We start from the raw sequence: 27632 nt of genomic DNA, 5'->3' as shown, positions 1-27632 counted from the left end.
CATTCCTATTATCCAAGTTCAGAGTCAGCAGATATTAAACTGGGTGAGACGAAGAGGCATTAATATGCAGATGACATGAAGATTGGTGGTGTTGTAGACAGTTAGAAATAGATTACAACAGGACATTGATAGGATGCAGAACTGGGCTGAGAAGTGACAGATGGAGTTCAACCCAGAAAAGTATGAAGTCATTCACTTTGGAAGGTTAAATTTGAAAGCAGAATACAAAGTTAATGGCAGGATTCTTAGCAGGGTGGAGGAATAGAGATATTTTGGGGTCCACATATATAGATCCCTCAAAGTTGCAACACATGTTGATACGGTGTTTAAGAAGGTGTGCACGTCAAGGGATTGAGTTGAAGAGTTGCAAGGTAATGTTGCAGCTCTATAAAACTCTTTAGATCACACTTGATGTATTGTGTTCAGTTCTGGTCACGTCATTATAGGAATGAAGGATGTGGAAGCTTTAGAAGGGGTGTGGAGGAGATTTATCAGGATGCTGCCTGGATTAGAAAGCTTGTTTTAAGGCTGACTGAGCTAGGGTGTCACCCTTTGTAGTGAAGGATGAAAGGTGATAGAAGTGTATACGACTATAACAGGTATAGAGTGGACGGTCAGCACCTTTTACCCCAGAGTGGTAATGGCTAATACAAGAGGGCAAAATTTTAAAGTAATTGTAGGAAGGTATGGGGGTGGATATCAGAGGTAATTTTTTCTCCTTTTTAAACTGAGCAGTAAATGCACTGCCAGGGATGATGGCGAAGGCAGATACATTCAGGACATTTAAGTAGCGACATGGATGAAAGATACAATGGAGGGCTATGTGGAGGGAAGGTTTAGATAGGTATTGGTTTACGTCTAAAGGTCCATACAATATCATTGTCCAAAGGGCCTCTGCTGTGCTGTACTGTTTTATGTTCTAAGAACAGAGCTGGAAGTTGAACTCAGAGTCAACGGTGATACAGTCTGGGGAAAGGTCTAATTCAGCCACATTTAGCTGCCAAGGGAAGAAGCAGAATCCATGATTAGTGAGCGGTGTAGTGGATGTTTATGAAGATAGCTAATTCAAATGAATTTCTGTTCCTCCAACATTGACAAGTAGCCCGACAATGTTAGAAGCAGGAGTGCTGTGGAGATGTATTTGGCATTGTAATCTATTTCTTCAGATGATATTACAAGAAAATAATATGTAACCACAAAATAATTGGATCAATAAATATCTGGAAGACATCAGAAATAAAATAAGACAAAGGAACAGAATTAGTCCATTTGGCCCATTGAGATTGCTCGTCCATTTTGTCTTTGCTGATCCATTTCTCTCACAGCCCCAATCTCCTCCCTTCTCCCTGGAGAAAGGGTGCGAGAATGAAAAGGAAAGCAGACAATTATTTGGACAAATGGTTCCACAGATGTTGAAAATCCAGAATAAAGTACATAATATGCTGGAGAACTCTGCAGGGCTGGCAGAATCTATGGAGAGGAGTATATAGTTGCCCTTTTGGGTCAAGTCCTGATGAAGAATCTTGACCCAAAATGTTGACTGTTTATTCCTTTACATAGATGCTACCCGACCTGCCAAGTTCCTCAGTATTCTGTGAGTGTTGCTCCAGATAGTCACCTGGCAGTGACTGGTAGGATAAGAATGGGACCAACTTGTGTGTGGTTCCACACCGATTAGTAATGGAGGATAGTATAGTTGATTGTCTCAAAAGGCTACAGTTCAAAGGCTATACAGTGGTTGTGTAGGGAAAGGCAGAGAGAGGGTGGGAGTAAGAGTGGGGAGGCAGATGATGAAGCCTGATTTAAAGGCAAGTCGGCTACACCTGAATGGAGAGGATTATTAACCATATTGGCTAATGTCAGTGCAGGAAGGGGCGTTGTGTACTTGCAGTTGGTGGGAGAAGGATTGAGAGAGCAGGAACTGGGTCCTGTGGACAAGAGAAGTTCAGAGAAAGCAAACTGAAGGAGAAAGGGCATTTCATCGGCTGCATCATGTGACTTAGGAGCAATCTGTCCAGTTGCTACGTTCAACACTTAGGCATCTCCACTGCTGAAACCTATAATAAATCAGCCTATACTTGGCTCCTCATTCCAGATCAACTTCAAATCTGCCCTCACCAGGATGTAACGGAAAATTACAAATGTATTAATATTAGTAAATAATGAACAATATTGCAATTCTATATCATTTAAACACAGCTGTTTTATTCAATTTTTCCTTCTACAAACAGCAATTTCTTTTGACAGATAAAATGTCACAGAGCTGGTGACCTCTCATTGACTACACAGCACAGGGTGTCTACATTCGTTTTGCCGGGATGGAAATAAAAGCAGAAATGTTGCTTCAGTAAGTACATCAAACTAGAATGTTCTGTGAGTCCAAGTCAATTATTTAGTCCTTGAATTCCAATTTTCAAAAACTTAATTGAACCCAGTTGTTGTCAATTAGTGCACTCATCTTGAAGGAATATTTAAATCTAATAGTAATGATAGAATTGTCAGCTCCCCTTTACAAAGATTATTCAGACAGCTGTTCTCAATACCTTTAGGCTCACAGAGACCTTCTGACCCTGTAATAAAGTGTGATACCACCATACAAACACTCAACACATTTATCAAGAATTCTCTCTCTCCATATTTTAACACATGCTCATCCTGTTAAAGTAGGAGTTAAAATAGGAGAGTGCAAAACTTCCAAATGAGAATTTAGTCTTCATGAGTTAACATCACACTAAGTGATCTGAGAAACTACATTGTACACAAATCACAGGAAACTGAGTACACATTCCAGGTGTCCATAAGACCAGAAGACATAGGGCCAAAATTAGGCCATTGAGTCCAAACATTTAAGAGGTAGTCTATGTTCGATGCATAATCAATGTTCTTCAATAATTTTCCTCCCCTATTCTCATGACAAATCTGCCTTTTCATGGAACATGGAATTGCAGTAACTATCAAGATATCCTGATGAAAGGGAACCCAGCAGTGACAAGGTTTTTAAATATGCAAGTTTTCCCGTAGCGTTCCCTGTCCTTCCCTGAAGGTCAACTCTCATATGCAATTTCTAACAGAAAGCACTGCATAGTAAGTGGAAATAGTGACCTTGACATATATTTCCATTCATTTTACACATATTATTACTCCCCGCCTATCAAAAACCAGGGGAAAAGTGTTCCTATTTGTGCCAAGGTGCTTTGCCTTTGGTCATAAAAGCACGGGCAATAAAGTTCAAATGGAGTTTACCCTTTTGTCAAGTTCAAAATAGCTTATCTGAAAAGATCAGAGTCCACAAGGAGGCAGGATAACATGCTCACTGAATGAAAAAAAAAAGTCTCCTTTAGTTGGGAACAGTACATCTAACACATTGAAGTATACCACATCTGGCATCAGGCCAAAAGAGTACACAATTAGCATAAGTGATCATGTCAAAATTGTCCTATAAGTAATTCTGTCGTAACCAGTGGTGTATTTGCAGGAAGTTGGATAGCAATAGATAATAGTCAAATATGGCATTTTTATATGCATAGTGTACTAAAGTATTGACTAAAGTGTATTAAAGTCACACGATAGAAAACAATAAAACACAAGATAATCACCTCAGTGTTTACTTGGAGATTAGACTTTGCACTGTTCAGTTAATATGCAAAAGATTTTTTTCTGAAGACAGTTTTCACATTAAAGGAAATATATAAATGTCAACCTTGTTTCATTTAACGTGCTATTGCATATTTGGCAGAGTGGACCGTTTGATAATTATCACTAGAAACTTTGATATCTCAAGAGATTGCCAGAAGTACTGGAAGCGGCATTCTTCAGATGTCAGCATCTCACTTGTTTGGGTTGCAAATTAACAACTGTATGTGGAATTTTGCAGAAAAATTGGCTTCAGTGAATCACCATCAGGAATACGTTTGGCCATTATTTTTGCCTGAAAGTGCTATTTCACATACTTTCATATTTTCCAGTTGACAGTAGGGATACTATTTTAACCTGTGTAATTTGCTGTAATCAGATTGCTTTGGAGTGTATCCGTGCAACACACTTGGTGTCCACTTTATTAGATACAGGATACTATACCTTCTGCTGCTGTAGCCCATCGCTTCACAGTTCAACATGTTGACCGTCCAGAGATGCTCTTCTGCACACCACTGTTGAAATGAGTGGCTACCACTCTCCCGTCAGTCTGGCCATTCTCCTCTGACCTCTCTCATTAACTAGATGTATTTGTCCACAGAATTGCTGCCACTAGATGTTTCTTCTTTGCTTTGTTTTTACACCATTCTCTGTAAACTCTAGGGACTGTTGTGTGTGAAAATCCCGGGAGATACTCAAACCACTCCATGTAGCACCAACAATCATTCCACAGTCCGTATTACTTAGATCACATTTCTTCCCCATTCTGATGTTTAGTCTACACAACTGAACCTCTGGACCATGTCTGCATGCTTTTATGCACTGAGTTGCTGCCACATGATTGGCTGATTAGATATTTGCATTAACAAGCAGCTGTACTGAGTACCTAATAAAGTGGCCACTAAATAGATAACCGGAGAGCAAAAAGCATTTATGAAAAATTATTATTGGTCTGTTAAAGAAATGATATTGTATCCAGAATGGAAATATGCAGAGGTATTTATTGTACAAGCTGGAAACCTGAAAGAACAGAAATGTGAAAATGGTAAGCAGATCAGGCATCCGTGGAGAAATAAACACCTTTCATCGGCCCCAGGGGGATGATACAGATTGAACTGACTACGTAGCAACAAGGCCATATGGAGGGTTATGCCCAGTTGCAAATCACAAGGGAGTTTAAACAACCTCTGAAATATTATGTTCTTTCTGTTACGAAGGATGAACAACTCTGATGGGCAGAAGGGTACAGAGTTGCCCATGTTTCCCCCTCCCCCCCCCCGGGAGAATCACAAACTGTTACTGTTACCACGCTGCTCATGAGAGAGAATGAGAGAGAAAGGGAGATTAAGAGGAAAACAAGTTGGAACATCTGCTGCTGATAAGAGAGAGGAGAGGAGCCATTGATTTACTGTTATGGCACCTGAGACCCCCGTGAGTAGGGATAAAAGTGAGGTCTGGGGAGACACCCCTCAGACGCACCAAGAGACACACTAGTGAGCACTGTTTAAGTGTTGGAACCCATGAGAAAGTGTGGGGCATCGGAGACCGAACGAAGGATCGGTCAATTTTAACTCAGTGTTTATAGCGAGGCCGGTGGGGTTTTGTGTGTGTGTCCACCCTTGCCTGGGTGACGAGTCCACCATAGAAGAATGGTCTAGCTAAAGGACAGAAGGGTCATACCTGAATGGCCACAACAACACATCGACGGATCAAGAAAGTAAAGGAAGGTTTGAATGACTGTAGCTGTCACTGTTTGCTCGCCCTCTCTCTCTCTCCCTCCAACGGTTACAACAAAAGAATCAACAACTACCTCAGCCTACATGAACTGAACTTTATACTTTCCCATGATAATTCATTATCCCCTAGACAACGATAGAGCTTGTTTATTATTGATTATTATTATACCCACACTTTTAGGTTTAGTATTGCTAACGTGTATTATCTGTATATTTGCATTGTTGATATTAATTTGTATATTTTACTAATAAACACTGTTTTGAAAATAGTACCAGACTCCAACAGATACTTCTATCTTTGCTGGTAAGACACCCAGTTACGGGGTACATAACATTTCAAAGAGCAAACATAAAAGAGGCAATAACATAATAAAATGGAGACACACGATGAAGTAAGCCAAAGCCAGCTCGGTTTCCTTAAGGGGAAATCTTGCCTGACAAACCTGTTGGAATTCTTTGAGGAAATAGCAGGCAGGATAGACACAGGAGAATTAGTGATATTGTGTACTTGGATTTTCAGAAGGCCTTTGACAAGATGCCGCACATGAAGCTGCTTAACAAGCTAAGAGTCCATGATATTACAGGGAAGATACTCGCATGGATAGAAGATTAGCAGGAGGCAGAGAGTGGGAATAAAGGGGTCCTTTTCTGGTTGTCTGATTGTAACTAGTGGTGTTCTGCAAGGATCAGTTTTGGGACCATTTCTTTTTCACGTAATACGTCAAAGATTTGAATGATGGCTTTGTGACCGAGCTTGTGGAAGACACGCAGATAGATGGAGGGGCAGGTAGTGTTGAGGAAGTGGGGAGACTGCAGAAGGACTCCGGCAGATTGGAGGACCGGGAAGGAAGTGGCAGATGGAATGTAGGGAAGTGTATGGTCATGTACTTCAGTGAAAGGAATAAAGGTGTAAACTATATTCCAAATGGGGAGAAAATTCATAATCAAAGATGCAAAGGGTCTTTGTGCAGGATTCCGTAAAGTTTAACTTGCACGTTGAGTCAGTAGTAAGGAAGGCAAATGTAATCTTAACATTCATTTTTAAGAGGACTAGAATATAAAATCAAGGATGTAATGCTGAGGCTTTATAAGGCACTGGTCAGACTGCTCCTGGAGTTTTTGGGCCCTTATCTATGAAAGGATATGCCGGCATTGGAGAGGGTCCAGAGGAGGTTCACAAGAACTATTCTGGGAATGAAAGAGTTAACATATGTGGAGCATTTGATGGCTCTGGGCCTGTACTCACTGGAATTTAGAAGAATGAGGGGATCTCATTGAAACCTATTGAATATTGAAAGGCCTGGATGGAGTGGACATGAAGAGGGTGTTTCCTATAGATGGGGAGTTTAGGACCAGAGGGCACAGCCTCAATAGAAGGATACCCCCTTACACCAGAGACGTAGGATGTTCTTTAGCTGGAGGGTGGTGAATCTGTTCATTTCATTGCCACAGACAGCTGTGAAGGGCAACTTATTGGGTGTATTTAAAGCAGAGGTTGATAGTTCTTCGTTAGTAAGGATGTGAGAAGTTATGGGAGAAGGCAGGAGAATGGGGTTGAGAGATAATACATCAGGCATGATTGAATGGTAGAGCAGACTCGATGGGCCAAATGGCCTAATTCTACTCCCATGTCTTATGGTCTAAGGACAGGAAAAATCAAAAATTAAAGAATGCAAAGAACTTATGCAAATTTAATCAGTGCATCAAAAATATATTACACAAAGCATTAAACACAATGATATTTCAGCAGATCAGCAGTCCTAGTGTCCATTGTACAACATGATAAAGCTGCGGGCTGACAGCAAGAAGCAGGTGACAGCAGTTACAGCCCAAAAGGAATGCCATTAAAGTCTCAATTCCCAGCAGGGAGCGAATACAGGTTCAGATTAAACACTGCCACAATTCATCACTGCACCCTGCCTGCTGGATCCCTTAACTGTTCTTTTTAAACAGGTGATTAACCCATTAGTTGATACAATTCCATTAAATATACTGTTTGATAATCTTTTAGAGGGTTAAAAATGAACAACACTTTGGAACAATATACAAAATTTATATATTTGAGATTGAACTACTTTGGTATTTGTAAAGGTAGATTGCTACATCCAACATGCACCATATAAAATGGTCTTTGTTATTTGAACTAATGTCTCTCTCTAGGACACAAGAATATCAAACTGATGGGAAAAGTAAACCTGAGAGATAAACAAAAGTATTTCGGTGCAGGTCCTTACCAAGTTACAGGTGGATTCAGTTCCTGTGACCTGATTGTAACCAGGACAGTCTGCAAGTCGGGCCACATTCCCATGTGGCAAAATCTGCCTCACAACAACCAAATCCATCCTCCTGGAGTCACCCTAACACACGCCTATGTATAGGCGATACACAAGTTGGGCTTTTGTAGCCTGGGGAGGATTTGTAGCAATTTTTACATAAGTATCCAAAGTATTTTGTAGTTCATTACTAGGCACACAGTTCAGATGGTCTAAAGTCTGGTCTAAAAAGAGCAGTGATGTGAATGGGGGAGGAAGATCAAAGCTTGTCCTCTCATGGCTGAAAGATAGCTCCCATTGGCAACTGATCCAAATCACTAACAGAATCGCAAAAAGAGGAGAAATTGTGGTAAGTTCAACTTTATTGAGGTGCGAGCCAGGGCTGGCTAAGTGACTGAGGGAAGGTCTTTTGTCTGGGGATAGTGCCACATTGAGGCTGAGCAGAGGTTTAATCAAGGGTTAAAAATTATGATCTTTGGTGCACAGAATGAAAGATCCCAAGGGCAAAAAAATGCAAAGATCTGACTATGTAACACAGAGACTGCCAGGTTTGATACTGAGTAAATCAAAAAGAGCAGGGATGTAGTGCAGGGCAGTAAACCCGGGGTGAAAAGTTAGTTGAATTATGGAGCAAGCACAAGTGGCTAAAAAGGCCTTTTCCTGCTATTTTCCTCCCCATTCATTACCTTCAAGGTGCTTCCAGGGAGCAGGAAACCAAATCAACAGGTTGACTATTGATGGTCCTGCAATCACAAGATGGGTGGAGTGGGGCAGGGTAATAGAGTTAGGAGGACGCCCGTCACAAAGCTCCAGCGACGGGGGTTCAAATACTAACACTGGAGGCTGTCTGTGTGCAGTCTGCATCTTCTTCCCGTGACAGTGTGTACGCCCTCCAGATCCCTCCCACCTTCCCAAATCCTTGCAGGCTGGGAGGTTGATTGGCTACTGTAAGATGCCCCCGCTATAGGCGGGTGATAACACTGATGAGACTGTGCTGATAATAGGTCACAGGGAAAGTTAGTAGGGGAACAGGATTTGTGATATACACTCAATGGCCAAATACCTCCTCCTCCTCCCCAAGGGAAGAGGGAAGTGTGGAAACTGTAGGACGGCTCACACCATACACAGGGAACCAGTCACAGGCCCTGATATACAGGGGAGGTTTTTACAAAGGAGTTATTTGCTTCCCCATTACCTTCAGAGAGGCCAGAAAGCTCATCACTATTTTCATAAGTGTTTCCAGTCTGCATCTTGTCACGCTGCTGCAGAAATCCATGGTGATTGACCGATGTGGCCATGGGGCTGCTGTAGGCATTTTCTGCTGAGGTCGAACCCGCTGAGGACTCCCAAGGGATCTTTTGCCTTCGTAGATTGAAATCAAAATCCCATCCGGTCCAGCCGTAAAATGCAAGGGTGCTGAGGAAACCCTGCATTGGATTCAGGATACTCTGCAAAGGAACACAGCATCAGGCCTGAATATAGACACTGGACACTGGGATCTTGGAAATTAGGTTACACAATTTATTTGAAAAAAAATCAAAAATAGATGCAGGAAACTTCCAACTATGATGAAGATAACACTTCTATTGCTGTATTGATTAATAAACATGTAAAAGATCTCATACCTTCTTCACAAAAAGGACAAAAATGATTAGCAATTAGTTCAGAGGAGGTGACTAATAAATTGGAGAGAGTGCCAAAGAGGTTTCTCAGGATACTGCCAGGATTAGACCATACAAAGAGAGGTTCAACTAAACTGGGATTGTTTTCTCTGCAGCATCTGAGCTTGAGAGATGACCTGATAGAATTGTAAGAGACATGGACAGGATAGTCATAGACATGACAGCACAGATACAGGCCCTTTGGCCCATTTGGTCTGTGCCAGACCATTAATCTGCCTAGTCCTATCAATCTACATCTGGACCATAGCCCTCCATCTCCCCCTCCCATCCAAGAATATAACCATATAACATTTACAGCACAGAAACAGGCCATCTCAGCCCTTCTAATCCGTGCCGAATGCTTACTCTCACCTAATCCCACCGACCTGCACTCAGCCCATAGCCCTCCATTCCTCTCCTGTCCATATACCAAACCAATTTTTTTTAAAAATGACAATATTGAACCTGCCTCTACCACTTCTACTGGAAGCTCGTTCTACAACGAGCCAAATTTCTCTTAAATGTTGAGATCAAACCTGCATCCACCACTTAAGCTGGCAGCTCGATACAGAAAATCATTTTCCTTGGGTGGAAATATCTAATATTAAAAGGTGAGGGGAGGAAATTTAAATGAGATTACAAGAACAAAATTTAAAAAAAAAATAGCAGATGCTGGAAATCCGAAATAAAAATAAAATACTCTTCAGGTTAGGCAGCATCTGTGGGAGGAGAATTGAGTATTGTGAACAGTTTTGGGCCCCTCATCTTAGAAAAGATGTGCTGGCATTGGAGAGGGTCCAGAGGAGGTTGAGGAGGTTCAGAACAATGATACCAGGAATGAAAGGGTTATCATACGAGGAACATTCGATGGATCTGGGTCTGTACTCTCTGGAATTCAGAAGGATGAGGGGAATCTCATTGAAACCTTTTGAATGTTGAAACACCTAGACAGAGTATGTGTGGAAAGGATGTTTCCCATGGTGGGAGAGTCTAAGACAAGAGGGCACAGCCTCAGGATAGAGGGGCGTCCTTTCAAAGCAGAGATGCAGGGAAATTCCTTTAGCTAAAGGGTAGTGAATTTGTGGAATTTGTTGCCACATGCAACTGTGGAGGTCAGATCGTTGGGTGTATTTAAGGCAGAGATTGATAGGTTCTTGATTGGACATGGCATCAAAGGTTATGGGGAGAAGTCCAGGAACTGGGGTTGAGGAGGAGATAGAAAAGAAGGATCAGCCATGATTGAATGGTGGAGCAGACTCGATAGGCCAGATGACCTAATTCTGCTCCTATGCCTTATGGTCTTATGCAGAAGCAGACTTAACATTTAAGATCAAAGATCCATAGAAAGGGTGCAGGGGAGATTTACAAGGATGTTGCCTGGATTGGGAAGCATGCCTTATGAGAATAGGTTGAGTGAACTTGGCCTTTTCTCCTTGGAGCGATGGAGGATGAGAGGTGACCTGATAGAGGTATAAGATGATGAGAGGCATTGATCATGTGGATAGTCAGGTTTTCCCCAGGGCTGAAATGGATAACACGACAGGGTACAGTGTTAAACTGGTTGGAAGTGGGTACTGAGGAGATGTCAGGGATTTTTTTTTTTGCAGTGCGTGTTAAGTGCGTGGAATGGGCTGCCGGCAACGGTGACGGAGGCGGATACAATAGGGCCTTTTAGGAGGCGGATACAACAGGGTCTTTTAAGAGACTCCTGGATAGATACATGGAGCTTAGAAAACTAGAGAGTTATGGGTAACCCTAGGTAACTTCTAAGGTAAGGACATGTTCAGCACAGCTTTGTGGGCCAAAGGGCCTGTATTGTGCTGTAGGTTTTCTATGTTTCTATGTCTTTGACTTGTACATTTCTCTTCCAGCAGATATAGCCAGTATAATCTGCAGCATTTTCTGTTTTTATTGCACACTTGTTTGTACACTGAAACATGCTCACGTTCCAAACTAACATCCATCTAGGATGCCAGCAATGAGTTGACCAAAATCCAGTCTGACACAACACTAGAGTGGTTTACGTCGTGAACCAAAAGCTGAGATGGAACCTGTGCTATTCCCGATGGGACCTCACTATCTCCACTGCAGAGCGTTCAGGGACGGGCACCAGCTCTCAGAGGGACACTCACCAGAGCAGCCACACAACAGTAGCAGCGCACACTTCAGCTGCACCAGAGACAGCAAACTCCGACAATCACTCAGAGAAACATGCAAATCCTTGTTAGAGACATTTCAGGAAGAACGTCCAGTGAATCGGGGATCCAGGAGATGTGACAGATTCCCCACAAGGAGAGGCAGATAGGAGAAGGTCACCATTATCTCCACCTAGAGTGGGAAAGCTCACAGCAGAGCAAGGCTGAAGGAAATGTCACAACCATTCCGCCAGAAACACCAAGCTAATCCACACATCATTGCCCACAGCAGCAGTGTGGAGATCCTCGACGGAGTACATAGCCTGTGTCAATCAGAGCACTTTAAGTGAGGTGCTTATCATCAGGAAGTACAGAGACGTTGAAGCAGATACTAATGTACCTGCAGAGGGATTTGTTCATTCATGGGTGAGGCTTACTGCAGGTGAGAGGATCATGTGGGTCACCTGGTCTGTTATAATTGCTGTATGATATCTGTGCCGAGGATTGTTGAGGTTGATGGAGCTCTGCTACCTCCTTCCAGGACTGAGACCAAACTCTGCACCATAAACACCTGTCCTCACCATTGGTCCTCCAGGACCACCATTCTAACACAACTCCCTTTTTCCTTCTTCCATAAATTGCTGCTACCCATATCTCATCTGCACCGCGTTCACCAAGGAGCAGTGCTCACTGATCTGTAGCGGTCACTGGGCAAGCACTAGGCACTACCACGTTTCCCAACACTCATCCTTGTTTTCATTTCCTCCATGGCTTCACCTTCCTTCTCCACCCGCCATCTCTCAGACGTAGGAGAGTACAACACAGGAACGTCTGGGCCATGAAGCCGAGTGTTCAATCTGAAGTCCAGAAGCTGAGGAAGTCAAAAGGCCCAAAGTCTGCAGTCCACCCATCTACTGGAGGCTGGAGGTCTGTCTGGGTGGGTGAGAGGAACGGGGCTTGTGTTCCTGTTGTTGGTTTGATGAGGTTGTTGCTCACGTTGCTTTGCGAACACGGTGGGCACACTATGTTGGGAACGGAATACGTGGCCACACTCAGGGGCTGCCCCCAGCACATCCCTAGGTTGTGTTGGTTGTTCAAACTTCAGAATAAAATTTATTATCGGAGTACATACACGTCACCACATAAAACCGAGATTCTTTCTCCTGTGGGAATGCTCAGCAAATCTATAGAACAGTAACGGTAAACAGGATCAATGAAGTAGATCTTGAGGAAGGTAGAGGCACTGTCGTGCTTTCTTCACAATTATATTTATTTGATGGGTCCAGGACTGGACCTCTGAGAGACTGACACCAGGAATTTTAAGTTTTTGATGCTCCCCAGCTCAGATCCTCCTGTGGCGGCCTGCACACGCGGGTCTTGAACCGCCATCGGGAGCCGCGGGCAGACACGCGGTAGCGCGTTTGGAACGACCCGCTCGGGGCGGACCTTCCAGGGACAGTCTGACGTCATGTCCGCCCCACGGGTCACAGGGGCCCATGGGAGGGGAGATGTAAGCAAGCGATTTTGAATCAGTAAAGTCATTCTAAGTTCAGCTCTCTCTGCCTCCGTCTGTTTCTTTAGTAGCGCGTTGCGCGTGACTACATTGGTGATCCTGATGTTCCAGACGGCATCTGGAGCCGGTGACTCAGAGACCAGCCATGAGTTCGAGCAACTCGCACAGCGCGGACTCTCTGAAGCCCCCAACTTTCTGGGCCACTCAGCCCCACGTTTGGTTCGAGCAGGCTGAGGCCCAGTTCAATATCAGAGACATTACAGCCAACGCCATGCGGTACTACTACGTGGTCAGCACGCTCGACCAGGAGACGGCAGGCCGGATCGTTGACTTCCTATGCCAGCCACCAACGGAGGATAGGTACACTAAGCTTAAGGCTCTCCCACCGCGCGGCTCCTACACATGGACGGCCTGGGTGACTGCACGCCATCTGAGCTCATGAACGATATGCTGGCGCTCATGGACAGCCATAAGCCGTGCCTTCTATTTGAACAGTTGTTCCTCGAGCAAATGCCAGAGGACATTCGACTCCTCCTCGCGAGTGAGGATTTCAGTGACCCGCGCAGGGTTGCGGCTAAAGCAGACGTCCTTTGGCAGAGCAAGCAACGTGGAGCAGCCTCCATTGGCCTAGCCACGATCGCGCGCCCCAAAGCCCAGGCCCCGCAACCGAAGCTGTAGAGACCCACGGGGGGAAAAGACGGAAGTTCGGAACAATGGTGTTTCTATCACCAAAGATGGGGCTCAGGCGCGTGCTGCTGCCATCCACCATGTGCTTTTCTGGGAAACGCCGGGGCCAGTCGTCACTAATGGATACAATGGCTGGCCACCGAGACAGCCTCTTGTACCTCTGGGCCTGACACTCTGGGCGGCGCTTCCTGGTAGACACCGGGGCCGAAGTCAGCATACTCCCCCCCTCGAACATGGACACTCGTAACGCAGTCCCAGGCCCCGAACTCACCGCTGCAAATGGCACCAGTATTCAGACGAACGGCCCGCGAACTATCTCACTGCATTTCGGGTCCAGCCATTTCACTTGGACTTTCACGTTGGCAGCGGTGTCACAGCCACTACTAGGGGCAGATTTCCTACGAGCCAACTGCCTCCTGCTCGACCTAAAAGGCCGGCGTTTGGTCCATGCCGAGACGTTCCAGACTTTCCAACTCGGAGAAGCCAAGCTACCGGCCCTCCACCTGGATTCCGTGACCCTCTCAGGTACCAGATTCGCCAGGGTGTTGGCGGAATTCCCCTCCATAGTCACCCCGCAGTTCTTCACAGCCGACCCCAAGCATGGCGTGCAGCACCACATCCCCACGCAAGGACCGCCACTGCATGCCCGAGCTCGCAGGCTCCCACCCGACAAGCTCCACCTCACCAAGGAGGAGTTCCGTAAGATGGAGGAGCTGGGGATCATACGCCACTCAGACAGCCCGTGGGCATCCCCGCTGCACATGGTGCCCAAGTCCGCAGGAGGATGGAGGCCCTGCGGAGACTACAGAAGGCTCAATGATGCCACAACTGCCGACAGATACCCTATACCCCACATCCAGGACTTCACAGCGAACCTGCACGGGGCGACCATCTTCTCAAAAATGGACCTGGTCAGGGGATACCATCAGACCCCCGTGCACCCCGCGATGTGGCCAAGACAGCCCTCGCCACCCCATTTGGCTTGTTCGAATTCCTGACGATGCCTTTCGGTCTCAAGAATGCAGCCCAAACTTTCCAAAGGCTCATGGACTCGGTGGGACGCGGCCTGGATTTTGTTTTCATTTACTTGGACGATATCCTGGCAGCCAGCAGTTCGCACCAAGAGCACGTGGCACATTTGCGCCAGCTCTGCCAACGCCTGAGCAACCACGGGCTGGCAATCAATCCGGCGAAATGCCGGTTCGGGCTGACAGAGATCGACTTCTTCAGACACAGAGTCAACCGACATGGTGCAGTTCCCCTACCGGACAAGGTCCAGGCCATCCGCCAGTTCCCCAAGCCTAGCATGGTCAAGGTCCTGCAGGAGTTCGTAGGGATGGTCAACTTTTATCATCGGTTCGTGCCGGCGGTGGCCCGCAACATGAGACCCTTGTTCCGCCTGATGGCTGGCAAGGCCAAAGAAGTGGCATGGGATGCGGAATCCACGGAGGTGTTCGAGCAGGCCAAGGAGACGCTGGCAAAGGCGGCCCTCCTAGTGCACCTGAGAATCAATGTACCCACGGCACTCACAGTCGATGCTTCTGACACGGCAGTCGGCGGAGTCCTGGAGCAGCTCGTCGAGGACCAGTGGCGACCACTCACTTTCTTCAGCCGGCACCTACGGCCACCAGAGGTGAAGTACAGCGCCTTCGGCAGAGAGTTGCTAGCGTTCTACCTGGCTGTCCGGCATTTCTGGTACTTCCTCGAGGGAAGGGAGTTCACCGTGTATATGGACCACAAGCCCCTCACCTTCACACTGGCCGAGGTATCGGACCCGTGGTCGGCTCGGCAGCTGAGGCACCTGTCCTTTATTTCAGAATTCACCACGGACGTCCGCCACATCGCAGGGAAGAACAACGTCATCACCGACACACTGCCTCACCCCTGCCTCCACTCAGTAGGCATATCGTCCTCAGGAATAAACTACGCAGTACTGGCGGAAGCACAATGGTCGGACACCGAGATCCCAGCTTACCGCACCGCCGTTTCGGGGCTCCAGTTGGAGGACGTCTCCATCGGCCCGGCAGCGGATTGACTCCTGTGTGACGTGTCTACCAGCAAACCCCAACCCGTGGTTCCAGCGGCATAGAGGCACCAGGTGTTCCGACACGCTGTACGACCTGGCCCACCCGTCCATCCGGGCGTCCATCAAGCTGGTAGCGGACAGATTTGTCTGGCACGGTTTCTGAAAACAGGTCGGACGCTGGACCAGGACTTGCGTAGACTGCCAGACTGCCAAAGTCCAGCGGCACGTGAAGCCTCCCCTCCAGCAGTTCCAGCCGACACACAGGAGGTTCCAACACATCCACATGTACATCGTCGGCCCCTGCCAGTCTCCCGGGGCGCCAGGTATATCTTTACCATGGTAGACTGCTTCACCAGATGGCCGGAAACCACACCGCTCGCAGACACGTCCACTGGGTCCTGCGCCAGGGCGCTCATTGCAAACTGAATCGCCAGATTCAGCCTCCCAACGGACATCACCTCCGACAGAGGGGCACAGTTCACGTCTGGTTTGTGGACAGCTCTGGCGCAGCTCCTGGGGACCCAGCTGCATCACACCACAGTGTACCGTCCCCAGTCCAACGGTTTGGTAGAGCGATTCCACCGGCATCTCAAGTCGGCCCTGATGGTGCGTCTCAGGGGCCCCAACTGGACAGACGAGCTTCCCTGGGTCCTACTGGGCATCTGCACAGCCCCCAGGGAGGACCTGGACACCTCCTCAACGGAATTGGTCTATGGCGTCCCCCCTGACGGTCCCGGGCGAGTTCGTACCAGAGGCCCCGAGGTTTGGACGAAACTCCAGCAGTGGTGCTAACGAGGCTGTGGGACAAGGTAGGGACCCTGGCACCGGTCCCGACCTCCAGGCATGGTCCCATGCCATCCTTCACATCTAAAGACCTCTGAGACTGTGAGTATGTTTTTATTCACAGGGGCAAGCACAGGTCACCTCTACAGCGGCCGTACGCGGGACCCTTCAAGGTGATCTGGAACAACGGAACCACGTGTGTCGTGGAGGTGGGTGGCCGGGAAGAGACTTTTACAGTGGACCGCCTCAAACTGGCGCACGTGGACATTGAGTGAGGGCACCCGCACCGCGCCGGCGAGGCTGGACACCCAGGCAAGCCACACGGACTGGGGGCTCCACTCCCCCAATGGACGTTTCTGGTGGGGGGGGGGACAGGGTGTGGCAGCCCGCACACGCAGGACTCAAACCGCCATCGGGAGCCGCGGGCAGACACACGGTAGCGCGTTTGGAACTACCCGCTCGGGGCAGACCTTCCAGGGACAGTCTGACATCACGTCTGCCCCACGGGTCACAGGGCCCCATGGGAGGGGAGATGTAAGCGAGCGATTTTGAATCAGTAAAGTCATTCTGAGTTCAGCTCTCTCTGCCTCCGTGTGTTTCTTTAGTACACGGTTTCCCTCTCCTGAAGTCTACAATCAGGTCCTTGATCTTATTGACATTGAGTGAGAGATTGTTGTCATTACACCACTCAACCAGATTTTCAATCTGCCTCCTGTTCGCTGATCCATCAGCACCTTTGACACAGCCCACAACACTGGTATCATCAGCCAACTCTGATATGGTGTTGGAGCTGTATTTAGCCACACAGTCACAGGGTTAAAGCGATAGTCATATGTTAACACAAACAAGGCATTTCACTCTACGTCTTGATGAACATATGAATAAGTGAATCTGATCATATTGAAATTTAAATTGATATCATCCACCTGCACAAAGTCTATACCCTTCACCCCTACCTGTTCACGTGCCTGTATAAATGCCTTGCAAATGTTGCTATTGTAACTGCTTCCATCACCACCCCTAGCAACAAAACCCAGGCACCTGCCACTGTGTCCATTAAAAAGGAAAATTGCCTTAAGAGATTCTTTAAAGCTCTGCCCTCTAGATATTTCCACTGTTGGGAAAAAGATTTTATCTGCCTTACGTCTCTCATCATTTTACAGGCTTCTGCTAGCTTACTCCTCAGTCTCGGACTCTCCAGTGAAAACAAGTCAAGTCTGCCCAACCTCTCGTTATACTTTCTATTTCAGGCAAGACGCTGGAAAACTTTTCTGCACCCTCTCTAAAGCCTTCACATCCTCCCTGTAATGTGGTGACCAGAACTGCACTCAGTATTCCAAATGTGGCCAAAGTTTTCTACAGCTACAACGTGACTTTGGAACTTCTATATTGACATTGCTGTTTTATCTTGGCCACTCTATCTGCTCATGCTGCTATTTTCAGAGGGCTGTGGACTAGCACCCTAAGGCCCCTTTCTACATCAATGCTCCCAAGGGTCCTGCCATTGACTATATACTTTTAGACCATAAGATACAGGAGCAAAGTTAGGCCATTTGGCCCATCTAGTCTGCTCTGCCTTTTCTTGCACTTGACCACCCAAAGTGCACATTTCTCCAGATACAGCATTATATGCCACCCCCCCACCCAAATTCCCCACTGATTTCTATCTTGCTGTATCCTTTGAAAAACTTCCTCCATTCCAGCAATCTTTCTGCCACTGGAGTATTATCTACAGTTCTCTGTCCCTCACTCTGCTTCCAATAGTCACATCTGAGGTTCTATAAGGCTCTGGTCAAACTGCACTTGCAGTTTTGGGACTGTTGTCTAAGAAAGGATGTGCTGGCATTGGAGAGGGACCAGACAAGGTTTATGAGAATGATCTCAGGAGTGAAAGGGTTAACATATCTGGAGCATTTGATGACTCTGGGCCTGTACACTGGGGCAGCACAAAAGTGTAATGCTTAGACAATGCTTTGCAGTACCAGCGACCCAGGTTCAATACCCACTGCTGTCTGTGAGGAGTTTGTACGCTCCCCCCATGACTGCATGGGTTTCCTCTGGGTGTTCCGATTTCCTCCCACAGTCCAAAGCCATAACATTTGGTAAGTGAATTGGTCATTGTAAATTGCTCTGTGATTAGGGAAGGGTTAAACTGGGGATTGCTGGCTGGCACAGCTCAAAGGGCTAAAGGGCCTATTCCGACACTGTATCTCAATGAATAATCACTGGAGATTAGGAGACTGAGCGGGGGATCTCATTGAAACCCATTGAATATTGAAAGCTCAAGAGAGAGTGGATGTGGACAGGACGTGTCCTATAGTGGGGGTAGTCTAGGACCAGAAGACACGGCTTCAGAATAAAAGGACGTCTGTTTAGAATAGCAATGAGGAGTAATTTCTTTAGCCAGAGGGTGGTTACTATCCGGAATTCATTGCACAGGCAGCTCTAGAGGCCAAGTCATTGGGTGTATTTAAAACAGAGGTTGACAGGTTTTTGATTAGTAAGGGGATCTAAGATTACAGGTAGAAGGCAGGACAATGGGGGTGAGAATATCAGCCATGATGGAATGCCAGAGAAGACTCGATGGGCCAAATGGCCGATGTCTTATGATCTAGTACCTGTTACCAACCTATTGCTCACCTGCTTCGGTAACACGTGCAAGTCAGAGTCAAGTTTCACTGATTGTGCAGTTTGGAAGGCCCAGGGGAGCCTTACTTGGTTAAAGGTGCTGGTTAAAAGCTAATTGTTCCAGTCAGGAGGGGAAGAGAAAAGAAATAGAAACAGCACAGATCTCTTAGCAGCAAGTATACTGTTAATGATGCAAGTCAAAGCAGCAGCTCTTCCTCAGTCAGCCTGAAGCACAAACTGGATTAATCAATGCTCAGAGTAACCAACCCCTGCAGTGCTGTCACGGTCATCGGGAGCGGGACAAAGCAGCCAGTAATGGGCCAACGGCACCCCCTGCTGGCCACTGTACACACATGCACCGCTTGCAAAAGCAGAACAACACAGAACAGTAACAGCTTTGGTAAAGATGTGACTTTTGCCAACAATCCTAGATTCTACATAAGAACAGATAATGCTATTGTTTATTTTTCTACAAAATTCAAATAAGCATTTTATAAATAATGTTACTTTATTAAGAAAAACACATCGGCAGATACAGGTGTCCACCGCTTTACGAATGTTCGCTTTACGCCACTTCGCTTTTACAAAAGACCTACATTAGTAACATCTCCTCCACAATCTCCAGCAACACAGATGCGCCACAAGGCTGTGTACTAAGCCCCCTGCTCTACTCGCTTTACACCGATGACTGTGTGGCTAAGTACAGCTCCAACAACATTTACAAGTTTGCTGATGACACCACTGTTGTGGGCTGTATCAAAGGGGGTGATGAATTAGCACACAGGAGGGAGAATAAAAACTTAGCTGAGTGGTGTAATAACAATAACCTCTCACTCAATGTCAATAAGACGAAGGAACTGATTGTGGACTTCAGGAGAGGGAAACCAGAGGTCCATGGGCCAGTAATCATTGGAGGATCAGGGGTAGAGAGGGTCGGTAACTTTAAATTCCTGGTGTCACTATCTCAGAGGACCTGTCCTGGACCCATCATTTAAATGTAATTGTGAAGAAAGCATGACAGCGCCTCTACTTCTTCAGGATCCTACGGAGGTTCAGCACGACATCAAAAACCTTCACAAACTGTGGGAAGTGTATTGTCTGGCAGTATTATGGCCTGGTATGGGAACACCAATGCATTTGAATGGAAAATCCTACGAAAGTTAGTGGATTTGGTCCAGTACATCATGGGTAAAACCCTTCCAGCCATCAAGTACACCTAAATGAAATACCATTATAGGAAAGCAGCACAGATCAAAGATCCTCACCACCCAGGCCATGCTCTTTTCTCGCCGCTGCCATCAGGTAGAAGGTACAAGAGCCTCAGGACTCACAACACCAGGTTCAAGAAGAAAACGACAGGCTCTTGAATAAAAGAGGTCAACTGCACTCATCAATGGAGACGTTACCACAACCAAAGATCTCACTTGAAGGATTCTTTATCTCGTTATTTCATGCTCTCATTATTTATAGCCATTTATTTATATCTGCATTTGCACAGTTTGTTGTCTTCTGGGCTTTTGCTCTTTCATTGCTCCTGTTTACAGTTGCTGTTCTATAGATTTGCTGAGCATTCCCACAGGAGAAAGAATCTCAGGGTTTTATGTGGTGACGTATATGTACTCCGATAATAAATTTTATTCTGATGTTTGAACAACCAACACAACCTAGGGATGTGCTGGGGGCAGCCCCTGAGTGTGGCCACGTATTCCGTTCCCGACATAGTGTGCCCACCGTGTTCGCAAAGCAACGTGAGCAACAACCTCATCAAACCAACAACAGGAACACAAGCCCCGTTCCTCTCACCCACCCAGACAGACCTCCAGCCTCCAGTAGATGGGTGGACTGCAGACTTTGGGCCTTTTGACTTCCTCAGCTTCTGGACTTCAGATTGAACACTGGGCTTCGTGGCCCAGACGTTCCTGTGTTGTACTCTCCTACGTCTGAGAGATGGCGGGTGGAGAAGGAAGGTGAAGCCATGGAGGAAATGAAAACAAGGATGAGTGTTGGGAAACGTGGTAGTGCCTAGTGCTTGCCCAGTGACCGCTACAGATCAGTGAGCACTGCTCCTTGGTGAACACAGTGCAGATGAGATATGGGTAGCAGCAATTTATGGAAGAAGGAAAAAGGGAGTTGTGTTAGAATGGTGGTCCTGGAGGAGCAATGGTGAGGACAGGTGTTTATGGTGCAGAGTTTGGTCTCAGTCCTGGAAGGAGGTAGCAGAGCTCCATCAACCTCAACAATCCTCGGCACAGATATCATACAGCAATCGATGATACTCAGATGTAAAACTGAGCGACATAGAAAATCATTCCTGCCTGTGGCCATCAAACTTTACAACTCCTCCCTCAGAGGGTCAGACACCCTGAGCCAATAGGCTGGTCCTGGACTTATTTCCACTTGGAATGATTAACTTATTATTATTTAATTATTTGTGGTTTTATATTGCTATATTTCTACACTATTCTTGGTTGGTGCGGCTGTAACGAAACCCAATTTCCCTCGGGATCAATAAAGTATGTCTGTCTGTCTGTCTGTTGTGGCAGGTCACAACCTCTCACAACCTGCTGAGTGGGTCCACCTGCAGTAAGCCTCACCCATTTATTGCTCTTCATTTATTGCTATTTATTTAGTGTATATCTACATTTGCAGTTTGGTTACAGTTCCTGATGTTTACAGTTACTTTTCTATAGATTTGCTAAGTACGCCCTCAGGAAAAGAATCTGAGGGTTGTGTGTGGTGACATGTATGTACTCTGATAGTAAATTTTACTTAGAACTTTGAATTTTTGGGGGGGGGGGGATTGGTACAGGAAGCAGGCGGTAAATGGAAGTGTTGTGAAGAAATAACTATTCCACTACACTGTCACGAATGAGAAATTTTCATTACAGAGGTCTTACTGCCCTCTATCTATAGATAATGGGACTGTATGTTCAATATTTCAGATTTCAACTCAGGAAAATGTTGTCACCACGAAAGGTCAGACATAATGACACACCAGTTTTGTCTGTCAATCACCTGAAACAAGACACAGGGATTAAGATACACCAGGCTTGTGCTTGTATTGATCTAGGACATGTTGAGATCAGATGTTGGGTCTATTGAAGAACAAGTGTCCACAGGACACTCAAAGCTGCTGCACAGGTTGACTCTGTGGTTAAGAAGGCGTACGGTGCATCAATCGTGGGATTGAGTTTAGGAGCAGAGAGGTAACGTTGCAGCAATATAGGACCCTGGTCAGACCCCACTTGGAGTACCGTGCTCATTTCTGGAAACCTCACTACAGGAAGGATGCAGAAACTATAGAAAGGGTGCAGAGGAGATTTACAAGGATGTTGCCCAGATTGGAGAGCATGCCTCATGAGAATAGGTTGAGAGAACTCGGCCTTTCCTCCTTGGAGCGATGGAGGATGAGAGGTGACCTGATAGAAGTGTACAGGATGATGAGAGACGTTGATCGTGTGGATAGTCAGAGGCTTTTTCCTAGGCCTGAAATGACTACCACGAGGGGGCATAGTTTTAAGGTGCTTGGAAGTAGGTACAGAGGAAATGTCAGGGGATAAGTGTTTTTTTTAAGCAGAGGGTGGCAAATGCGTGGAATGGGCTGTGGTGGAGGTGGATACATTAGGGTCTTTTAAGAGATTCCTGGATAGGTACATGGAGCTTAGAAAAACAGAGGGCTATGGGTAACCCTAGGCAATTTCTAAGGTAAGGACATGTTTGGCACAGCTTTGTGGGCTGAAGGGGCTGTATTGTGCTGTAGATTTTCTATCTTTCTAAGTCATCAGGTGTTGATGGGATCTGTTGAGGGGCATTGAGAGAGACAAGACAGCAGATTGCTGTCGACTTGGCAAACATCATTATATTCTCTGCAGCCATGGGCAGGGGCCCTGAAGACTGCCTGTTAGCCAATATTTTCTCCTTTCTTGATGAAGGATAATAGATATAATCTGAGAAATAAAAGGACATTGAGTTACACATCAAAGACCGGGAATTTAGTGGAGAGTATTCCTAGTACTCACTCTTGCAGAAGCATGGACTTGTGCACAACAGGCCACATCTTACAACCTTTATTTAATCTCTTTTTGAGATGATGAAGGTGATTGAACAGAGTAGTCCAGTGAATGTTGTATACATGGAATTTAGTAAGCATGGACTTTGACCAGTTCAAGCTGACAGGATGGAGACAGGAGCTCAAGAAACCGTACATTACAACAGCGGTGTGCAGGAGCACCTCCGAACCCACAACAGATTGAAGCTTGAAGTGGATGGGCTACAGTACCAGAAGACAACGAACCTACTCTCAGTAGCCATTTTATCAGCTATAGGAGGCACGTAATAAAGTGGCCACTAAGTGGATATGTCAGTATTTCTATATCATAACCATCTATTGACGATGATATACAAATTGGATGAAAACATAGATGAGCTGATTAAGTTTGTAGACAACACAAGAATTGGATGGAAATGTAGACAGTGAAGCTTGTCAAAGGATTCAGCAAGATATAGCCAACGCAAGTACAGGCAGAAGAATAGCAGATGTATTTTAATCTGGGCAAGTGTGAAGTGTTTGGAGATTAAATGCAAGGGGAAAGTACGGCAAGGCCCATCAGGGCATTGCCATACAGAAGGACCTTGGGACACAAGTCCACAGTTAACTGAAAGTGGTAACACAAGTCAAAGGAAAAGAAGGCATATGACATGCTTGCTTTCATAAGTCATGGTGCAATTGTGTAAAACCCTTGGTCAGGCTAAATTTGGAGTACTGTATGCGGTCCAAGTCACCCTGTTACAGGAAGGATATGAAGGCCTTGGAGAGGGTGCAGAAAGGTTCACCCACATGCTGCTTGGATTATTGATAAGGAGAGATAGGACAAACTTGGGGTGTTTTCTCAGGAGTGGAGGCTGAGCGAAGACCTGCTAGAACTTACTAAATTATCAGAGGCATAGATTAGATCAATAGAATCTTTCTCTGCCCCTTCCCTGAGTGGAACTATCATATACCAAAGGGTGAGGGGGGATATTTTAAAGGAGGGAATGCGAGGGTAAAATTATTTTTAAAACCAACACAGAATAGTAGGTGCCTGAAACACACTGCATCAGTAGTGGTGGGGGAAGCAGATACAATAGTGGGCTTAAACAAGCATTTAGACAAACACATTAACATGCAAGGAATGGAGGGATGTGAATTATCAGCACATAGATAGGATTACAGTACTTTAGATTAATATGGCATCATGGGAAATGCTGTTCTATGCTCAATGTCAAGATACCGTTCCCTGGGAGACAATAGTTCCGCATCTTGCCTTGAATATTAGCAACGCTTCACAAAGCACAGCTAGGTGATCTTCCTTCCAGGTTTTATTGCACCCAGAATGCAAAAGTCAACAGCTATTTGTCTGCAAATCACAGCAGACTTGGAAACTGCTTTCACCTGTTTTCTTCCCGACACACAGGGGTAAAGATGTCAGGGATCAACTACAAAACCTCAGCAAACCAAAAAGTAACCAGCGAATGTTCTTCTCAAATTAGCAAGGTGGAGGTAGGATGTGGAATTCTTTCATGTCTTAACACTCTCCATTTGTCACAGTGGTGGGTTCCTCCTGGTAAAATACCCATGGCAAATGCAATGAGAAACATCCATTGACAACTGTGATGGCTGTACTTCATAACAATGTTTTCATTTGACTGAATGAGCACTTAGTTTGATTCCCTTTTTATCTCCCACGTTGACATTTGTAGGTCGAGTCGATCAGACTAATTAATCATATTGAATAACTGGTCTCTTGCTGTATTCTATAATCAGGTCTTTACACTTCAGTATGGATTACGATTTTGTGACAGCATAATTTGTCTGAACTGACAGGTGCACTTGCTCTTGGTGCTTGCTGGCACAATGGTGGTCATTGGTATTGAAATGAGAGTGAAGCACTTGTGGATCCAATTCAAGTGTTCAAAGCCCTCAGTGCCACCATTACCACCACATTCTACAGAGACAGAAGCCTTTGGATTTGGAAGTTAATCCATTTGGAGAAACATTCCCTTTCTTCTCACCACACCTTCTCTCCTGTTGGATGCCAACTAGCTTTTCTTCCTTCCCCAGCAAAGTGCTGGAGGAACTGTGCAGCATCTGTGAAGGGAAAGGGACGCTCATCATTTCTGGGACTGGACCTTCCACCTGGACGCTTCCTTCCCAGTTCTGATGAGAAGTCCAGGACCTGAAATGTTGACCATCTCCCTTCCACAGATGCTGAGTGTTTGCGGCAATCTCTGGACCAAGTTGTTAACAGCCTTCCAGGCAAACCAATATGTTTTATATGTCAATGTGATGTGACCAGGTTTCTAAGACGTCCTTTGACAAACTCGGCTAAAGAAAAACTACAGTGAACTTTTAGATTAAACTCAACAGTTAGCTTTTATTCTCATGAAGCATCGCCGTCCTGTTGAGGAATGATATGTGCTGTAGAATTTTAGACAGATGCCTTACCATGATAAACCAAGTGATGAGAGCTGCATTCTTGACATTCTTCTGCAGATCTTTGTTCATGTCTGGCTGCAGTTCAAGGTAGAATAGAAGGCTCTCATTGATGAGGTTTGGCAGCCAACTGTGTAGAAAGAAACAATATCTGTATCATTTCAGAAACTCAGCAACGGATGTAAAATCAAAGAGTGTATTTGATCTAATAAGCTGCCTCTCCATCTCACACAATGGATTATTTGGTTTGTCAGTTATCTGACTGGTTGAACCATTGTCTGGTTTAGCAATGTGAACACACAGGAATGCCAGAAGCTGGAGCTGTGGACTCTGGCCGATTCATCCCTCCCCACCCATGGGAGCATCCCCAGGAGGCCATGCCTGAAGAAGACAACCTCCACCAAAGATCCCCACCATCTGAACCAAGCCATCTTCTCACAGCCCTGAAGTCCCACACCACCAAGTTCAAGAGCAGCTACTTCCCTTCAACCATTTGGTTCTTGAACCAACTGGAACAATCCAAATCACTATGATACTATGGCCACTTTTCTCTAAAATGTGTTTTTTTCTGTTCCAGTTGTGTTCTTTCCAGTACAAATTGGGTCCGACTTATGGCTGTCTTCTGAATGTTGATGCCATGTACCTGTGAGAATGTTACAATTCCAGCCCATGCTGCCTGTAAGAATGTTTCCATTGCCCTGGGCACGCATGTAATTGTACATTTGACCACAAATTCAACTATTTTAATGCACAGTTTGAAGTGTTCAAACATGGCCAGTATTTTCCCCGCACAAAAGGACCCAGGGCGTCAATGAAACGGGGACAAAGAGTTTTATTTTGGTTGGGAGAGGCAGTTTGGCCTGGTTTCTATCCAGCAGGATATGTCTAACTGAAAGAATGGGACAAATTGGCTTAACACAGCACAAGGACACAAGGACCCCATCCCCCAGGACATGCCCTCTTCTCATTGCTACCATCAAGGAGGAGCTACAGGAGCCTGAAGACACACATTCAATGTTTCAGGAACAGCTTCTTCCCCTCCGCCATCAGATTTCTGAATGGACAATGAACCCATGAACACTACCTCACTTTTTTTTTGCTTTATTTTTGCACAACTTATTTAATAGAAGTATTTCTTATTGTAATTAAATGATATTATATGCCAGTGATATTAAACCTGATTCTGACCGATGGCGGTGCACTCTCTCAGAAGCCCACTGCAGTAGTAGCTCAAGTTGTTTAAAATGGAACAAGCAGCAATCACAATTCATAGAATGCAACATACATGTAATTTAGCAGTGCTGTACACTAAATAAACACTGTCCGTTTCTGAAGTGCAGTACTAGGATCTAGAACACAGAACATTACAACACAGTGCAGACCCTTCAGCCGACAGTGTTGTGTTGACCTTTTACTCAAAGATCAATCCAACCCTTCCCTCCTACAGAATCTTGTCTAATGAAAGAAATAGACGATCCGTTATCAGCACTGTCTTATCGGGAATAAAACAATCACAATGAAGGGATTCCAAAGTCCCCTGCCCAATTCAGAAAAATCAAATGCATAAGAAGTAGGGTTTGAGAGGAACTTTAAAAAAAGTGCAGAATAATGGTGACTTGAGTCTTGCTACCTTTAAAGTTCAAAATAAGCTCTAGAGGCTGAACAGTTTCCAGGTATGCAGGAAAAAAATTTGGGAGACAACTGGGAGACTAATATCCAACCTGAGGACCATAACCTTGAGGGCATTTGCTAAAGCTGCTGGGGAGGGTTTAAACTAAGTTGTCAGGGGGATGGAAACCAGATTTAAGGGGCTGAGAATGAGGCAGTTGGTATACAAGTCGATGCAGGGTGCAGTGACACAGTGAGGAAGGACAGGCAGATGATGGGGCAAAGTTGCAGTCAATGTCATGAGTTGAAGTGCAACATGGGGGCAAAAATCAAAAAGGGTGATAAAGACAATACCAAGGGTGTTATATTTGAATGCACACAGTAGACGGAATAAGGTAGATGAAATGCGCAGTTAGAGATTGGGAGGTATGACATTGGCATGGCTTCACTGAGTCAAGAATGAAAGAAGATTATAGT

General features: G+C 45.7%; 1 protein-coding gene across 2 annotated transcripts in view; it reads right to left on the bottom strand.

Moving 5' to 3' along the window:
- Positions 1 to 27632, bottom strand: part of gpr143 (G protein-coupled receptor 143) — an 84456-nt gene that overhangs the window by 15298 nt on the left and 41526 nt on the right. For both annotated transcript variants that reach the window (XM_073043998.1, XM_073043997.1), the window contains exons 7-8: positions 25560 to 25677; positions 8838 to 9090 (exon numbers count right to left, since the gene is read on the bottom strand). In XM_073043998.1, the coding sequence (XP_072900099.1) occupies positions 8838 to 9090; positions 25560 to 25677 (371 nt within the window). The remainder of the gene's footprint in view (positions 1 to 8837; positions 9091 to 25559; positions 25678 to 27632) is intronic.

Source organism: Hemitrygon akajei, chromosome 4 (assembly GCF_048418815.1).
Source record: "Hemitrygon akajei chromosome 4, sHemAka1.3, whole genome shotgun sequence".
Taxonomy (NCBI): domain Eukaryota; kingdom Metazoa; phylum Chordata; class Chondrichthyes; order Myliobatiformes; family Dasyatidae; genus Hemitrygon; species Hemitrygon akajei.
The sequence above is the reverse complement of the archived record's forward strand: the minus strand, read 5'-3'. Positions and strand labels throughout refer to the sequence as shown.